Source organism: Suncus etruscus, chromosome 2 (genome assembly GCF_024139225.1).
Source record: "Suncus etruscus isolate mSunEtr1 chromosome 2, mSunEtr1.pri.cur, whole genome shotgun sequence".
NCBI classification, from domain to species: domain Eukaryota; kingdom Metazoa; phylum Chordata; class Mammalia; order Eulipotyphla; family Soricidae; genus Suncus; species Suncus etruscus.
Genome location: NC_064849.1, coordinates 113053767 through 113072516, shown reverse-complemented (window position 1 = coordinate 113072516; position 18750 = coordinate 113053767). Strand labels below are relative to the sequence as shown.

The 18750-nt window shown below is 43.8% G+C and overlaps 1 protein-coding gene across 1 annotated transcript in view; it reads right to left on the bottom strand.

The window, feature by feature from the left end:
* Nucleotides 1-385: 385 nt before the first annotated feature.
* Nucleotides 386-18750, bottom strand: part of SNX18 (sorting nexin 18) — a 29498-nt gene continuing 11133 nt past the window's right edge. Inside the window, exon 2 of the mRNA XM_049768111.1 lies at nt 386-988. Coding sequence (XP_049624068.1) covers nt 792-988 — 197 coding nt within the window. The 3' untranslated portion in view covers nt 386-791. The remainder of the gene's footprint in view (nt 989-18750) is intronic.

Genomic DNA, 18750 nt, shown 5'->3' with positions numbered 1-18750 from the left:
ATACCCTAAATGTTGAGGCATCGATGGCATTCCACTATGCTCCAGAGCCAGACTCATTCCAGGGCTTCCTAGTGCAAACTGATGACAGCTCACCCTCGCCCCAACCTCTGCTCACACCCAGTAGGAGATGACCAGCAGTGTGTCAATTAAATGCATGGCCAGTCTCTCAGTAAGAAATTTTGTAGTTACTTAAAAAAAAAAAAAAGTTTGGGTGGGGAGAGTGGATAAAACGAAAAAAACCAAGAGTCTAAAGGCACAAGAGTCGCATACTGCTCTAGTTGGAGATTGTAAGAAACAGAGAATAGTTTAAAATTTCGGTGATCCCAATCTATGAGAGTAAAAAGGCATCCACAGCAGTCTTTAACCAGCCAGCTTCTTTTGAGACCCTTTAAGGGTTTTTGAGGTCTACAAAGTATGCACTAAATACCCATACTTCAAAAAAGCAATAAGGCAAATAGTAAACTCATTATTCCAAAAGGTTACAATGTAGTGTAGGCATACATTAGTATAATTTAGTTACAATGTGTGGTACTGTTTCTATTACATAACCATATTAACTGTTTCTTTCCTACATAATTATATATTCAGCACAGAGTTTCAGTTGAACACAAAACCATCCTTGTACCACCCACTGATAGTTGGCAATAGCTCTTTGATAGCAGTCTGTATTCTGCTGGAGAAATTATCCAGGAACTGAAAAAAAAAGTGCACGATCCAATGTCTAGTCATTAAACACTGTCATATTTGTGAAGAGCTTCTTCAACTTCTGGGTCACTTTTTTGGAAAAAATATTATCTGTTGTTGAAAGAAATGCTGCAGTCTGGTGATTTAAAGTCTCTTACTCGAATTTGATGGAAGTGGTGAATTTCAGCCAACGTGGGCAAAAGAAATAGTGTTACAGTGCGATCTTGAATGCCATCAGCCTTTTGAACCTCCATCTTCCCTTCTTCCACGTGTCGCCTACTCTCCTTTACTTTGGTAAGAGCTCCTGTAGTTAGAAAAAAATAATTAAAATTATATACACATGTATGCTAACAGCAGAGTTACACGTCAAGCAGAGTCTTGGACATCCTAAGTACTTTCCCTAATTTTTTCAAAGTCCTTTGTAACTGATTTGGGGGTGGAGGGTTCAGGGGTTACTCCTGGCTCTGCAATTAGGAAAAAGAGGGAAGGAAGGGAAGAGGTGAAAGATAATACAGTGGGTATGGCATATGCCTTGCATCTGGCCAACCTTGAATTTAATCAGTGCTACACATGGTTTCCTGATTCCCTCCAGGAGTGATCCCTTATTCCTTAAGGGGGAGGGAGAAAGTGAGAGAGGGAGAGAGAAATCTGGCAAAATTTCCAAAAATGGCTCCATTACTGACATTTTATTTGTCAAAATTAGCCTCTTAATGACTAATAAGAACCTAGGATACATTTCATCTCCTAAAAGTTGACAGTATATACATAACAGATAAACTGCAAGGAAGCGTTCCTTAAGACAAGAAAGCTGCAGTTTTCACAAGCTTATGAGAATGTGATATTATTCTATGCACTTATATTAAGAGTATCATTGATATAAGCAATAACAAACAGTGGCTCTACTCCTACTTCCTCACAAAGACTCTATACAGCATCACAAGAGATTCCAGAATGAGATTCAGACATGTAGCACCAACTTGGGTTGTGTTTTGTAAATCATGCTCCATCAGTTTAGACCGCTGTTGGGGTAGAAGGTCCTCTGCATACAAAGCAAAGTAAGCATCCCAATTGCGGTACTCACTCTCTGTCTCTTCAGGAGTGAGTTTAAGTAGGTTCAGTGAGGAGGAGGAAATCACTGCAACAAGTACATATCAGGGGGGACCCTCCCCAGCCTCCCTGCAGTGCCTCCTTTCACAGAAAGACATAGAAGACTAATAAGAATGTCGAGGAGTGGGAAACAGGAACATGGGCTGTTGAGAGGACTGATGGCAAAGCTCAAATTGCTCGAGCACAGACAGGTTGAGAATCCCGATTCCCTGACTCGATCTAGTTTAAGTTCTATTAAACCAGAAAGAGAGATGGGAAGGGGCTGGAGGAAGGTGCAGATAGGGAAGGCATGTGGCAAGCATGGGAAAGGAGTAAGGTCTGGGCACAGCCTGGTGTGACCCAACCCCTCTGACCGCCCCCACCACCACCACACACAACACACTCACATGTCCTGAGAGGCCCAAAGGCAGACCCCATCTAGGAAGAGTGGCAGGCAGAGAAAAGGGGAAAGAAACAGATTATACCTGCCTGGCATTCTGGGAACACCGCACTACTGAGAAGTAGAGTAAGGCCGCCTATCTGGCAGCAGACCAAAAAACTATGCCACAAATGGCCCCTGTAGTTAATGATAAAGTATAAAAGAAAAAGTCTTTGAAACTGCTTTAAAATCTTCTGGTAAAATAAAATAAACCTAGTATTTAATAAAGCCCTTAGAGGTTGAACAGTGTTCTTGAGGGCTGGGGGGTGACAAAGCTTAGAGACCTAAAAAAAAAAAAAAAATAAGAGACCTAAGGAATTACAAAGCAGCTATAATGATGTGTGTGCTATGTATCATGTGTGTGCATGTGTATGACTGATAATGCATTCTGCATGAGCTCTTTGCATGAAAAGCAGCACAGGCCTAAGCAGAAAGAGATGTGGGGCCCACTTGGGAAAAAGCAGCCACCCGGAACATAGCTCCGTGGAGCCTGGGCCCGGATCTGCTGAGAAGCTGCCCCCTGGGTGGTGTGCCAAGCTGACTTTCCACTTCGGCCAACAGCGCTGGCGAAGCATCAGCTGGTCTTGGCAGTTTATGCTCCCAGACCAAGTACTGTCTCCTGTGAGGGAGAAGATCCCTGGAACAAATCCATCCTCCTCACTACCCATTAACACTTCATGTTTTACATACAGAAACTGGAAGGGAGGCAACAACTGGGACACATGAGGAAGACACAGAAATAAAAGCAAATCATTCAAAGAAAGAGTGAGATTAAAGGCTGGAATGATAGTACAGTGGGTAGGGACCTTGGCTTGCATGTGGCGACCCAGGTTCGAGCTGACACCCCATATGGTTCCCTGCATCCTGCCAGAAGTGATTCCAAAGAGCAAAGCCAAGAGTAACCCCTGAGCATCACTGGAGTGTGGTCCATAAATAAAAAATACATAAACAAACAGAAGAGTGAAATTATGGAATAAATGCTTAAAATAGCGAGAAAGAGGGAAGAGGGAGAGGAAAGGGAGAGAACCAGAAGTTAACAGAACTATCTCCTGGTTCCCAACTGTGCGTCCAACATACACCACCAAAGACAAGCAAGTGGTGTCATGGCCCAAACTCAGGTGCATCTGTGTTGGCCACTTTTACCTGCATCGGTGATATATGTCTCTGCTGTTGTAGTAACTAAATTTCTGTTTTTTTCGTGACAGATACGAGATGTAAGTGTGGAAAGAGCTGGGAAGTGTGGTGACCAACTATAGGAATGTCAACCAACTCGCTGCCTGTCCCTCTATTCCTAGAAGCCACTTGCTTTATACAGATTGACGCACACACATCTGGAAGCACCAGATGCGATCAGACAAGCTTGCAGCCTGACAACATAGCATACTTGCATGCATGCTCAGAACTTCTGGGTGCAGTCCGAAGTATTAAGTAATCTCTCTGCAGCCTAAAGAACTTTTGGCTTTTCATACTTGTTTTTGTTTTTGTGTCACACCCAGTGGTGCTCAGGAGCTATTCCTGGCACTGCACTCATTAATCACTCCTCATAATGCAATGCTCAGGGGAACATATGGGATAGATGCTGGGGATCAAACTGGTTGGCCATGTGCAAGGCCTTAACTGCTGTACTATTGCTCAAGCCCTTAATACTTTTTTGTTTGTTTGTCTGGGGGGGGCCACAGCTGGCTGTGCTTAGGGGTTATTCCTGGCTCTGAGCTCAAGAATCGCTGGCTTTCAGCTCAAGAATCACTCCTGAGAAGCCAGGGATCAAACCTGGGTTGGCTACATGCAAGGCAAATGCCTTACCTGCTGTGCTATTGCTCTGGCCCCACAGCATTTAATACTTTTAAGACATTTTTACAAATACATAAAAAAGCATCCTGCGGGAACTCCCATTTTCACCCTAGTAAAAATCTGTTTATTAAGAAACAAAAATTTGGGGCCGGGCGGTGGCGCTGGAGGTAAGGTGCCTGCCTTACCTGCGCTAGCCTAGGGAGACGGACCGCGGTTCGATCCCCCGGCGTCCCATATGGTCCCCCAAGCCAGGAGGCGACTTCTGAGCGCATAGCCAGGAGTAACCCCTGAGCGTTACCGGGTGTGGCCCAAAAACCAAAAAAAAAAAAAAAAAAAAAAAAAAAAAATAAAAAAAAATTTGCCTGCGTCTCGACGTGTCTGTGGCGGCCGAGGCGTGAGTGGAGCAGCCAGCTTGGGGAGAGTTCGAGGCGGCTGCAGTGAGCCCCACCCCCCATCCCGCACCTGTCCCAGTGCGGGAGTGCTCTGGGGACCCCTGGGTATAAATTTTTTGAAAAAGGAAAAGAAAAAAAAAGAAACAAAAACTTTGCTTTATTATCCCCCCCCCTTTTTTTTGATTTTGGTTTTTGGGTCACAACTGGCAGTGTTCAGGGGTTATTCCTGGCTCTGTACTCAGTAACCACTCCTGTTGGTGCTCAGAGGACCATATTAGGATGTTGGGGATTAAATCCAGGTCTGCCGTGTCTAAGTCAAGTGCTCTATCCAATATACTATCTCTCCGGCCCCCAGACATTGCTTTTTTGGTTACTTCTCCCCACCAATAAAAGCTGGACTCTGGAGCATGAAAGTCAAGTTATTCAACAAACAGAGAACATCCATTTGCAGAGCACACTGTTAGAAGAGGCAGATTAAAACATTTAAACACTCAAGTCCTCTCCCTCTGGATGCTCTCTCAAGGAAGCAGTACTCTGTAGCATAGTAGGAAGGCAGATAGCTCTGGCCCAAGACAGTCAGGGCTGAGAATTAGAGTTCAACAAGGAGCTGAATAGGGCCTTCCCCAGGATAACATGGGAATTGTGTAATAATATTATGTGCCCAGAGGCTCCAGCCAGCCATTGTATTAGGGGTGTGGGGGAGGATTGCGGGTGGGGCCTGGGTGGGATAAGGCATTACAAAGAGTGAACTGCCCAAATATGCTAGACCCACTCCACACAGGCCCCTGACCCTACTACAGTCTAACCGAATCAAACCTGATTGCTATGACAATTGCTCAGACATGACAATGGTTCTCACAGGAGACCCAGAAAAAAGCCTCCATGTCACCAGGCAACCCAACAAGAGGCAGAGATGGGATTTGAGAGCATAACTGGCTCCACATGGACACTGCAGATAGTAAGTAGAAGAGGCTGGACTTGTGTAGGTAAGATCAAAAGTGTGCCAAGTGAGTGGACAAAGGCTCAAAGGCTTTTGCATTTCCTGCCCTTAGCCTTAGGTCTGTCTCCCCATTTCCATGCACAGCCTCCTGCCTCACCTTTCTCACCTTCTTCCAAAGTGAAGGAAAGTCTTCAGTTTGTAAAAGAAACAAGGAAGCCATCTAAGATCACATTGAAAAGTGGGGGGGTGAGGTGGAGGGGTGGAGTATCCAGTTAGAACCTAGAAGGCTATATAAATTTGGACATCACTGTATGTCTTGCACTCTATTATTTTTTAGACTGTACAACATATTAAGTTGATGTATTTCTATATATTGCAATATGATTACCACTGTAGCATTAGCTAGTAACACATCTATCATATTAGTTATTTCTTCTTTTTTTTTTTTTGGTTTTTGGGCCACACCCGTTTGATGCTCAGGGGTTACTCCTGGCTATGTGCTCAGAAATCGCCCCTGGCTTGGGGGAATCATATGGGACGCCGGGGGATCGAACCGCGGTCCTTCCTTGGCTAGCGCTTGCAAGGCAGACACCTTACCTCCAGCGCCACCTACCCGGCCCCTAGTTATTTCTTCTTATGATGGGAATAATTAGGATCTAGTCACTCAGCAAGTTTGATGTTTTATCTTAATAGTGTATTAAAAAAATTGTCCTTGATGTCTGATCTCATACCCACTACCCTGGAACCTTATAATTCTTTCATTGGTAGTAAAAATAGCATGTTTTCAGTCTTTTAGAAAGAACACTCTAATGCCCACAGTGTTCCCCGAGTTCTTTTCACATTGTGAATTTATACCTAAAACATACCCATGTTCCACCTTAGTGTATCTGGCTACTTCCATGCTCTTGGGGTAAGCTTTTTTGCCCCTAAAGAAGACTGATTTAAGTTAAAAGGAAATAGAAGCTGAGGGATTAATCAACACTATTATTAAAAGTATTACCATGGTCCTTAAAAATGTGAAAAAAAATGTTAAAGTCTCTTTAAAAAGGCACCAAAAATATTAACACATAATTCCATAGAAATTCATGTGTTCTGCTCGTGTTTGCTTTGGTGCATTCCAGCAAAAAAATTAGCAATTTTGCAAACAAGAAAGAAGACAGCACTGCCGAGCAAAAGCACCCCAACGCAAATTCCATTTTTAGGTTAGTCCATTTTAACAACTCAAACCTGTGAGCTTGAAGTAGCAGAACTGCAGTAGTACCAAGGAGGAGATACATGATATGTTTCCTTTTAAAAAACAAAGCTCCTTATTTGAGGGACTCAAATCATTTTTACGGCCATGGGACATATTCCTAAAATCATATTACATATTACATATTCCTAAAATAATATGTAATGTTATGGAACAGTGTATGAATATACTGAACTATACACTTTACAAGTACTCTGGCAGAACAATGCATGCTACAAGGCATCAGGAAGACCGTGTGTACCCAGGACTTTATAGCCAATTAAAAAACAAAACAGCTATCTCTTTAAGTGAAATGAAGCTAATGGGGTTTTCTCCCAGATCCATCTTTTGGAAAAAGGTAACTGAGAAGTTGGTGGCGATAAAATTTAAAGAAAACTCCTTATCTCTGCCACCCTCATCCCCTGCCTGCCTTGGGTGAGATATTTTACTTCTCTATCACACTTTTCTCTTCCTTTTTATATTTTCCTCTTTGACACTGTGGTTTGCACTATTGTTAATGTAGGTGTTCCATGCATATCACATTTACACCTGTTAGCACCCAATTATCAAAGTGATCACTGTTATGGTGGACCCTTCTCTATCTTAACTGCACTGCTCAACTGCTTATAGCAAGCTTCCTACCATAGACTGGTCCTTCTGGCCCTCATCTCTATTGTCTCTGAGTACTATATGTTAACTTCTATCTTTCTTATATCCCACAAATGAGTGAGACTATTTTATGTCTATTCCTCTCCTTCTGACTCATTTCACTCACCATAATACTTTCCGTATCTATCCGCATATAAGCAAATTTTATGACTTCGTTTTTTCTAACAGCTGTGTAATATTCCATTATGTAGATGTACCAGTTTCTTTAGCCACTCATCTGTTCTTGAGCAATTGGGTTGTTTCCAGATTCTGACTATTGTAAATAGTGCTATGATGAACATAGGAATGCAGAGGGCTTTTCTGTATTGTGTTTTTGGATTCCTAGGGTATATCCCTAGCAGTGGTATTGCTGGGTCATATGGAAGCTCAATTTCTAGTTTTTTGAAGAATATCCATATTGTTTTCCAAAAAGGCTGGACCAGTCTACATTCTACCAGCAGTGAATGAGAGTCCCTTTCTCCCGGCATCCACACCAGCGCAGGTTGCTCTAGTGTTCTGATTTGCATCTCCTTGAGATTAGTGATATGGAACATTTTACATTTTTTTTTCATGTGCCTTTGGCCATCTGTATTTCATCTGTGAGGAAATGTCTGTTCATTTCTTCTCCCCATTTTTGGATAAAGTTAGATTTTTTTTCCTTTCAGTGCCTTGTATATCTTAGATACTAACCCCATACCTGATAGATATTGGGTGAAGCAGAGGGGAGGATGGGAGGGAAACTGGTAACATTGATGACGGGAAATGTGCACTGGTGAAGGGTGGTGTACACTGTATGACTGAAACTCAATCATGAACAATTCTGTAACCATGGTTTAAAAAAAAAAAACTAAAGCAAAAAAAGAAAAAGAAAACTGCATCAAAATCCTACTCTGTCCTGAGTTGAAGAGCCTGAGCTCTAGGGGAACAGCAGATACTGCTCAAGTTCACAGTGACAGTCCTAAATTGTCTCCACCCCCCCAAAAGCCATTACCTCCCATAAAATATTCTCTGAAAACTTTAAAATACATATGCTTTCCTTAATAAGTCAGCCATTTTGTTCTCAACATGCCTTTTAGAATCCCCTAGCTGGTTTTTTCCCATATGCAGGCTAGTAAAAAGCCTGGACTCTATGTGGAAATTAGTTGCCGGCTGACTGAAACAGGAAACAGGAAACAAGGGAGACCTTTCGAATGGCTCAAGTCATACCTCTGTGCATACAGCAAAGGCTGTTCACTACTGGGGGGGCTAACAAGCAGAGTTTCCTGGCCTTCCCCAGAGCTCTGCCTTTACCTGCTGAGCTCTTCATGATTTGTGTTCTCGAGAGAGAAGTGGGAACATCATTTCCCCAATAGATAACACATTATAAACCCTGCCTATAGACAAATGGAAGAGTAGGATGAGAACTGGAATCCGGGTCTTGTTACAAATGATGTGACAATAAATAAGATAATTCTCATGTAAACTTGTTTCTAGGCTTCACATTCTGCTAGTATTCAAAAATGCAAGTAACACAAGAAAGGCAGAGGCCAAATTTTTATCAGGAGTATGTAGCCTCTCAGGAGTGGGAGGTGGCAGAAAAAAATAAAAAGCACTGAGGTCAAGTTAGGTCACTCAGGACTTGCTACCTTCAGGACAGCTTTCAAAATTAAAGAAACCTGTGGCTGCTGAGGCAAAGGGAACCAGCTGCAGAGCTGTGACAAAGCATTACCACATCTCTCAAGCACTTTCTACCAAACCCAAGAGAACTGTAAAGAAAAGAGAAACACTGTTCAGATCTAAAGAGCAAAGAGACCACACATTTTATGGTGGAAACAATACAAACACAAGCCAGAATTTTACAAGTCTTTCCTTTTTAAGGGGTGAAGTTAGGAGAAACCTGCTCCCTTCTAGCCCCTTCCCCTCTTAAGTATCACATAAGTCACAATTTAAAAAAAAAAGGGGGGGGGGGAATGAAAGAGTAAGGGAAAGTATACAATAAAGGCTAAGGTGATAATGCGATCACTGTTTGACTAATCAAAAGAAAAAAAAAACCTCCATCCCACTCTATATGAAACCATTTTTAAATAAAAGAAAGTAAAAAATAGAACTGACCTGAGAAACATCATAGAATGGGAAATGGGCCAACAGACAGAAATTACATAGCTGTATCTTTAATATAAAGAAATTTTATTAGGAAAGCAATGTAGGCAAATATCTGAAACTAAACAAGAAAGAAGCTTGCAATATAGAGCAACTGAATATATTCTTCATTAAAAATAATAAAACCTTTATCAGATGAGTGTTGGGTAAATATTTTCAACCAGCTATAGGGGTGTCCATTTTTTTTCTTTTTTCCTTTTTTTTTTTTTCTTTTTTCTTTTTTGGGGCCACACCTAGCAGTGCTCAGGGCTTACTTCTGCCTCTGCATTCAAAAATTACTCCTAGTATGGGGCTGCAGTGATAGCACAATGGTCGGGTGTTTGCCCTAGCATCCCATATGATCCCCCAAGCCAAAAGCGATTTCTGAGCACATAGCCAGCAGTAACCCCTGAGCATCACTGGGTGTGGTCCAAAAACAAAACAAACAAAAACAAAATTACTCCTAGTGGTGCAGGGTGCACCAGATAGGACACGGGGGATTTAACCAGGGTTGGCTATATGCAAGGCAAGTGCCCTGGCATTCTACTATCACTCAAGCCCTCGTGGCCTGTCTTTTTAAATTCTGGTTATCATCTCTTCTGAGTTTGATGTACTCCCATTTGTTTGCTGTTGATGTAATGGCAGTTGGGATCAAACAAGCCCCTTGGAAATCCCACTTTGTCATACCGGATATGAAAGGAAAAAGTTGGAAAGTTTGTGGGGGGAGGTTTTACCCAGGATAGTGACCAGAGCAGCATTTGCTGGTTCACAGGAGGCCTGAGATAAAGCATCAGGGAAATGTTGCCTGCTTTGTATCTTTCCCTCTTTCTTTCTTGAACCCGGGCCTACCCTGGCTACATTTGGTGGGTGAATATCCATCTATCTCTCCCTCCTTCTCTAAAATCCCCAGATGGAAGTAGAAGGCCTCAGATTCCAGGAAGAATAAAAAAGATACTTGGTTTCTTTCTTCTTTTCTCTCCCCCTTCTTCTCTCCCCCCTTCGTCTCTCCCCCTTCTCTCACTCTCTCTCTCCCCTTCTCTCACTCTCTCTCCCCTTCTCTCTTCTCTCTCTCCCCTTCTCTCTTCTCTCTCTCCTCTTTCTCTCTCTCCCCTTCTCTTCTCTCTCTCTCTCCCCTTTCTCTCTCTCTCCCCCCCCTCTCTCCCCCTCCCTCCCTCCCTCCCTCCCATTCTCCCTCCTTCCCTCCCTCCCTCCCTCCCCAACTGGGCCCCATGGGCCCCTGCAAGCCTTGCAGCACCAGGCACTGGCAACCTTGGGCCTCTGCAGCATGCGACCCTGCAGTCCCGGCAGCCTTGGGCATCTGCAGCCTTGCAGCAGCCTAGCAGCAGGTGACTTGCAACTTTTTACAGTTACCTGTAGAAGCCGGCAACATTGGGGATTACACAGTAACCCTCTTGTAGAAAACTGCAGCGATAGATTTTATAAAACTCTACAAAAATTCCAGCCCCCGTGACATGTCTTTTTATTCTGGTTATCATCTCTTCTTAGTTTGATGTAGTCCATTTGTTTACCTTTGCTTCTGTTTGCTTGGTCAAAAGGAATGAATCATTGAAGATAACTCCTCAATATTCTGAAACATTCTTACCTATGTTTTCCACAATATAATCTATGGGTTCAGATTTGATACTGAGGTCTACTTGAAGACATCTACCACCAAACACAATCACTTATTTGAAATATATAAGTACTTCTCTATTCATATACGGCATCACCACCAAAGTCAGGATATGGGAACACCTCAAATATCCAACAGAAATCCAATAAAAGAAGTGGTGGTGGGCCTGGAGAGATAGCACAGCGGCGTTTGCCTTGCAAGCAGCCGATCCAGGACCAAAGGTGGTTGGTTCGAATCCCGGTGTCCCATGTGGTCCCCCGTGCCTGCCAGGAGCTATTTCTGAGCAGACAGCCAGGAGTAACCCCTGAGCACCACCGGGTGTGACTCAAACCCCCCCCCCCAAAAAAAAAAAAAACAATAAGTGGTGGTTTGGAGAGAGAGTACTACAGCAGGCAAGGCGCCTGCCTTACAACATGGCCAACTTGAATTCGATAACCGGGACCCCAGTCTACTGAGGTCTGCCCCAGCAGTAATCCCTGAGTGCATAGCCAGAAGTGACCCTTGAGTTCTGTTGGGTAAGGCCCCAACCCAGCCCCAAAGCAGCTCTGGCAGTGATATATATGAGCACAATGGACTACTATGCAATAGTATGAAAAGATGAAATCTGCAGCTTGTTACCACTTGGATAAAACTGGAGGGTATCAAGTTAAATTAAGCAAGAGGGATAAGGACAAATATTTAATAACCTCACTTATGTGTGGCATATAGAAAAACAAAACACAAGAACAGACAATGCAGAGAAACCCACCTGCCGCCTTTAATGGCATAACTGAGATTACTAAGCAGGGTGGAGAGGACGGAGGGAAGTTAACAGACGTGACCATGCTACCTAAGCAATAATAAAAATAACTTTAAAGAATCATTGATTATGGGGCCAGCGCGGTAGTGCTAGAGGTAATGTGTCTGCCTTGCCAGCGCTAGCTTAGAACGTACCGCGGTTCGATCCCCTGGTGTCCCATATTGTCCCCCAAGCCAGGAGCGACTTCTGAGCGCATAGCCAGGAGTAACCCCTGAGCATTACCTGGTGTGGCCCAAAAACCAAAAAAAAAAAGAATCATTGATTATAATAAATAATAAAGTTAATGACTAAGAGCTAATAAAAAAAGAAACCTGAGTGTTAACACTATTTTAAGCATGACTTAAATATATTTAGTAAATATTAGACAAGATAAAAAAACATTTCTAGTTGAATATACTTCACAGAAGGGAACACATGAAATAGTGCAGGCCCTCCAAGTTACACAATGGACAAAAATGTTCACAAATGCATTTGTCTCATGTGGTGGGGAATGGTTATTCAGAATGAGGTAGTATCTTTCCACCCACCCCACTGGCTGTGCTGAGGGCAATCTCCAGGCTGCATCTACCACATTTCAGTCAACTTTCTTCCTGGGGAAGAAGAGAAAAAAAGCAGCAGAGACACTGCTCCCCACAGAGTTAACAGGCCGTGAGCACTGCCAATTTGCCAGCGGAGCATTCATTCTGATTATTAAATTAATTTAGTGAGTTATCAGAATTTCTCTGCAGGACACAAAGTCCTAAGAACCCCCAGGATTCATCCAAGAGAGGGAGGGTAACACCAATGGTTTCTTTCTCAACACAGAAGCTCTCAGGCACAGCCAAACAGGGTGGAGGGTGGGGGTACTAACTGCAGGTAGGCGGTGCAGAACAAATTCCAGGCTTTTTCAACAGCTGGCACGCTGCAGCAGTTTCCATACTGTCCTGTCCATTGCCAACAGAGGCCAAGTGAACTGTCCCAATTCCGGGTCTAACTCAGGAGAGGGCCACATGTCACAGTCATTCCTACCTGCTGGCCTGTCTGATATTTGCCACTTGCCATTCTAGGACTGGCCCCTGCAGCCCTCTGTGGAAAAGACCTTCTTTTTCCAAACCTGCAGTGATAAAGGCTAAATCAGTTCTATACCTTGCATTAGGACCTCCTAACAGCAAAAACCCCCAAGATTCCTCCAGCACGCCCTTCACTGACTCAGTTTCCCCCAAGCTTCACACAGATCCAGACTGCAATCACCAGCCTCTCTGGCTCCTTGGTATGCCTGCCCAGTCCAAACTCATATAAACAGAACTCCTGTGTTCAATCAGTGCCACAGGAACCCGCTACCAAACCTTCCCCATATCTTACCCACCTTACCCAAGCTGCCATGTTGGGGCTGAAAAGGGCAAAGTATGTTCTCACCACCAACTTGCCCATAGGTGCCCACTCAATTATCAAAGAACTGTGTAGCACACCTGTCACTAATGCAAACCCCTTCCAACCAAACAACAGAGTTATTTGGATCACAACCAGAGAGGGCTCCACCTCAAACTCATTTCAGAGTCGACTAGGACAGTGGTCGGCAACCTTTTTTTTTTTTAACTGAGCCAAATCTCGCCAAAACCATGATTGAAACTTATTTTGAGAGCCACACAGGGCGTGCACTGACAGAGGCTAGGAGCAGAGTCCTGACTTCTGGAGCGGCCGGCCGCCTGGCACACAGAAGAGCCAAATTAAAAGTGTAAAGAGCCACATGTGGCTCACGAGCCGCAGGTTGCCGACCACTGGACTAGGAGAAAGTCCGAACCTGTTCCAAAGTACATCATGCATGTGCCACCAAATGCTCTGCATCAGTAAAACTGATTAAAGAGGCACAAGTGGATATTATTTGGGGCTGTCTTTCCTGACACAGCGAGGGCTCCTTAAGTCCAGCAGTATGTGGGCATCCAGACCCATTGCAAACTGTGTGCAAAAAAATGTGTGTGCAGAGCTGGAGAGATAACATGGAGGTAGGGCATTTGCCTTGCATGCAGAAGGATGGTGGTTCGAATTCCGACATACCATATGGACCCCCCCCTGCCAGGGTCGATTTCTGAGCGCAGAGTTCAAAGTGACCCCTGAGCGCAGCCCAGTATGACCCCCCCCAAAAAAATTTTTGTGTGCAAAAGCACACAAATTGAACACACTGTAAATGCAGCCACACCCCACCCAAAAGTTCCATCTCTCCATCGCTCTCTGTGCCAGGCTCAATCACCCCTCTCTGCTCTGCAGAGAGAAGTGACTTTCCTGGCAAAGAGGGAACAATCTTCTTGTATTCGGCACTGCCAGCAGCATTTTAAGCAGGAAGTGTCCTAACTAAAGGCAGTGGAAGAAGCTGCCTTTCCACTTACTCCCTATATGCCCCTCTCCTCTTCCTTTTCCTCCCTACCCAGGCCCCCACAGGGCTGCTCCTAAATCCAACCCAACCAGCTGAGTCGTTTCCTCTGCACCTGAACTTTGCCTTCCTTTCCTCAACCAAATCGCTCATTCTCAGTATGCCGTGTCCCTCGTAAGACCAATTATACAAAAGGTCCAGTCACTAAGCAACAGAGATCCAAAGGCTACATTTTCTCCCTTCAAAAAAAAAAAAAAAAAAAAAAGCACTTTATTTGATTTTGAAATCGTGAATGTTCCAAAACCATTAACTAGATTTTCTCTCTTCCCAGGGCCTTGTCCCAGAGACAGGCTGAAGGGCAGAGTAGAAGTGTCTCTCTCTTAACTCACAAATAGAAAATACTGAAAGAAAATGCTAATTTGTTCAACAGGGTCTATTTCACTCTTACCCACTCTCACCACAAAGGGCCCATCCCCACCCCCCAGCTCCAGATGATTCTGCACCTTTCTGTCCTCGCTCCTGGTCTCACCCTCCGGCTGAATACTCTCTGCTCTCATATTCACTCTTTTTATTTAAAGTAAACTGTCTCAAAACTCAAACGTCAACATCCATCTACCAAAGAGGTTGGATGATTGACCCTCCAGGTGAGAGCTGTCAGTGGAAGCACCTGCTTGGAGCTGCCAGCACTGGGCCTTCTCTATCACCTGCAGGAGCAATCAGGACCTCCAACTGGGGAAGCTGGGGAAAAACAACCTGATAGAAGGAGATTATGGCCTAGTCTGCCAGCCTGTGTCCTCAAGCAACTCCTCTATACCTAGTCACATCCTCAGACCCCTCACCTCACCCCAGCAATGGTTCTATGAAGTCCTTCAGGCCCACAAGTCATCACAAGGACAAGCAGTGCACCAGCTACCTCCAGTCCTCCAAGGTCATTCCTGCATCAGTTCCTACTAAGTGCTCAGGGCTAGATCTCGCATTGCACTCTAGAAGGGATCCACAAAGACTAAAACTAAAAAATCTAAAACATCACTTTTTCCCATAGACATCAACAATGACAAATGAGAACTTCTGAGTCATTTTTCAAAGAGAAGAGGATCCAGGCAAGAGCAGTAAATTGCCAAAAAATAAATAACCTAATTTATCGGTGATAAAAATTTTGTCACTTAAGGCCTTAGTGTTAGGTTGGGCCCTGAGGGTATAATAGGCATTCTGTTCTAGGCAAAAATTTTGTTATATTCAACATTCAAATGTGTAAGGAAAAAATAAATGAAGGCAGTATGAATAAAAGCATTCATGTAATTATCACATCCTTAAAACACTTGATTACTTTTATTTTCTATTCATATACAACATACAGTTCACCTCATTCCAAAAATGCAGGGGGCTGAGGGAAATCACATGCCTATGTACATATCTTGTGGCAATAAGCCACCCAAGCTACTCTGTGTGTATATATAAATGTATATTATGTATACATATATAACTGTATATATGTATACATATATAAGTATATATATGTATACATATAAAGATGGTTTAGGTCACATTAATCATATGATAAAATACCTAGGGTGGTATATTTATGATAATTCTGTAATAAAACATTTTTATCTAGATGTTATCCTGAGGGGCCATAGAGATAGGTAGGGGTTCCTGAGTGCAGAATCAGAAGTAACTACTGAGCATTGCCAGGTGTGGCCCCTAAACAGAAAAGCTATGCTTGAGTTGGAGAGACAGCCCAGAGACAAGTTAGAGGAAATGTTTGTCATGTTTAAGGCCCTAAATTCAAGCCTGGATACCACCTGCCCCCCGCCCCAATACCATGAGAAGAGTTTCCCTTCATCCCCCACAGCTGGGTGTAGCCTCTATTTTTAAAAAAAATTGATAATCAGGAATATATAATAAAACTCAAAACCTGATGATGTAAAATAAAGCCTACATAATGGTTTAAATTCAGAGAACATAATTGATAGCTTCCTCCACAGTCCCTAATTCCAAACCTCCTAATCCTCTGATTATCTATGTACACTGATATAAGTGCACAATCTGTACAAAGTAGCAGCAGATATGTTTACACACTGTTAGCACCTTACCTTGAGACCCCAGACACTCAGGCTAAAAGAGTGAACTTTGGAAACATCCTTTAATCCAGTAGTTCTCAAATAGTGGGGAGTGTCCCCCGGGGGGGCATGAGGCTCCGTAAAGGGGGGCATGTTTGACCTCGGCAAACACTGTCCTAACAAGCTAAGCCCCGTGTTTATGTCTCTGGAGCTGAGAGTTGCTGTGTCCTGCTTCAAACCCCACTTCAAAAAGCTATGCACTGCAAAACGTGCTCATTATAGCCATTAATCCAGACATCACCTGAGTAAAAAATCAGCTCAAATTATTTTACATATTTTTGTTTTGCAGGTTAAGTTTTTTTTAATAAAGATACTATTTACAGTCGTGCAGCGGGGTGGGGGAGAGTGAAACATGTTTTCTTCTTCCTAAGGGGGCATAGAAAATAATTGAGAAGCACTGCTCAATTCAAAGGTCAACCTCCAGAATTTGGTTTTGGTTTTGTTTGGGGTTTTGCCCCACTAGGAATATAGAGTAAGACCTAAACTAAAATAAACCTAACATAAGCATAAGAGATAGTATTGCACAGTAATGGCTAACCTTTTTGAGCCCGAGTGCCCAAACTGCCGCACAAAACCAAAGAATTTCCTCAAAGTGCCAGCACGGCCTCCCAATGGCCAGTCCGGCCCTGTTGCCAGGTGAACCGCAAAGCAGACACCGGCACACTCGCCTCCCGCCACACGTGCCATAGGTTTGCCATCGAGGGTATAGCAAGTAAGGCACTTACTTTCCATGTGGCAAATCTGGGTTTGATCCCAGCACCTTATAAGGTCCCCTTTAACCCTCACCAGGAGTGATCACTAAGCACAGAACCAAGAGTAAGCCCTGAGCACTGCTGGATGAAGACACCCCAAAACAAAACAAACAAAAAAATTAAAATAAAAAAAAATAACACAAGCTACTAAATAGACAAACCCTTCTGGACAAGGCAAGGAGAGAGTGTGATGACACCAACCCTTAAGAGACAAGCTATGGGTCCCACGCCAGGAAAGCCTGTCTGCTACTGTACATCTGTCCATCTGGGTCCTTTGTGTGCTTGCTTTCCAAAGTGCTATAGCTAAAGCTAGAGTTACAGTATTTTCAGAGAATAATTTTCAAGTGTTTTTTTCCCAAATAGCATCTACCTGTCAAGTTCAGAAGTGAAATTGCAAATACAAATGTCACAAAGTGCTACATAGGCTGCAGCAACACTGAGAAGGCTGAGCAGTCAACCCTCAGTTTCCTGAGTGCCAACCAATGGGAACCATCAGGACAGATGTCTTATGTGGCTTTATGCTCCCAGTTTGGGGATGAACCCTAAGTTCATACTTAAAAACAAGAATGCTCTTGGACACAGAGTTCTCCCTCCCCCAAAACCCTGCCTGCCTGCCTCCTGGCTATGAATTCTTTACTCTGGCCACGTCTGAACTTCCTTGAATTAGATTCAAGAAGAGGCTGAGGAGAGAGTTCAAATGGGTTAAGCACATACTATGCATGTGGGAAGCAAAGCCTGGGTTCAATCCCTAGCACAACGTAGTCCTGACCACTGTTGGGAGTGGCCCCAGGCACCAGTCAGGAGTGAGCCCTGAGCACTTCTGGGTGTGCCTCCAAACCAAAAACAAATACATAAAAAGACAAAACAAAACATCTCAAAATAAGTCACTCTAAAACAGGCATACACTATTAATTCATAAAGCATTAAAGAATTTCTCTTGCTGACATCTTTAAAAATATCTCACTGACAGGGCCGGAGTGGTAAGGCAGTGGTACGGCGTTTGCCTTGAACGAGGCTGACCCAGGACAGACCTCAGTTCAATCCCCAGCATTCCACATTGTCCCCCAAGCCAGGAACTATTTCTGAGTGCATAGCCCAGGGGTGGCAAACACACGGCTCTCCAGCCGCATACGGCTCCCAGCCAAAATGAATGCGGCTCTTTGCCTCTTATCATTAGTTTGTATTCTGTGGCTCTTTGTCAAGTTTGAATTTTGTTCTGCTGCTTCTGAGGAGGGACCTCTGAGGAGAGATCTCCCAGCGCGGAGTCCCCCAGGCTGCATCCTCCCATCTCCCATCCCTCAGAAACTGCACGAGCCAGCGAGCAGGGACCCGTGTGTCACATGTTGTGTCACAGCTTGCCGTAAGTTCTTAGTATGGAGGACGCAGCACACCCTTACCATCACTGCAGGATTTTTACCCTCACTCAAAATAGCAAAATGCAATATGTGTTTAATAGATTATTGTTAAAATTAGATGCTTTTGTGTGAGTGTTTGTCTGTTTTGGCAGGTCACTGCGTGGTGTGGCTCTCTGACTCTCACAGTTTAAAATTTTGGCTCTTTGTGTCGAACTTGTTCGCCACCCCTGGCATAGCCAGTGACCATGAGCGTCACCAGGTGTGGCCCAAAATAAAAAAAAATATCTCACTGTGAGAAATAGGTGACTTCCCTGAATGCTCACCAATACCAACTTCATGACTTCATATTTTATCTTTCCTCTCCTTTCCTCCTCTTATAAGGATCCAATTCTATGTGCAGCATCAAGACACTCTC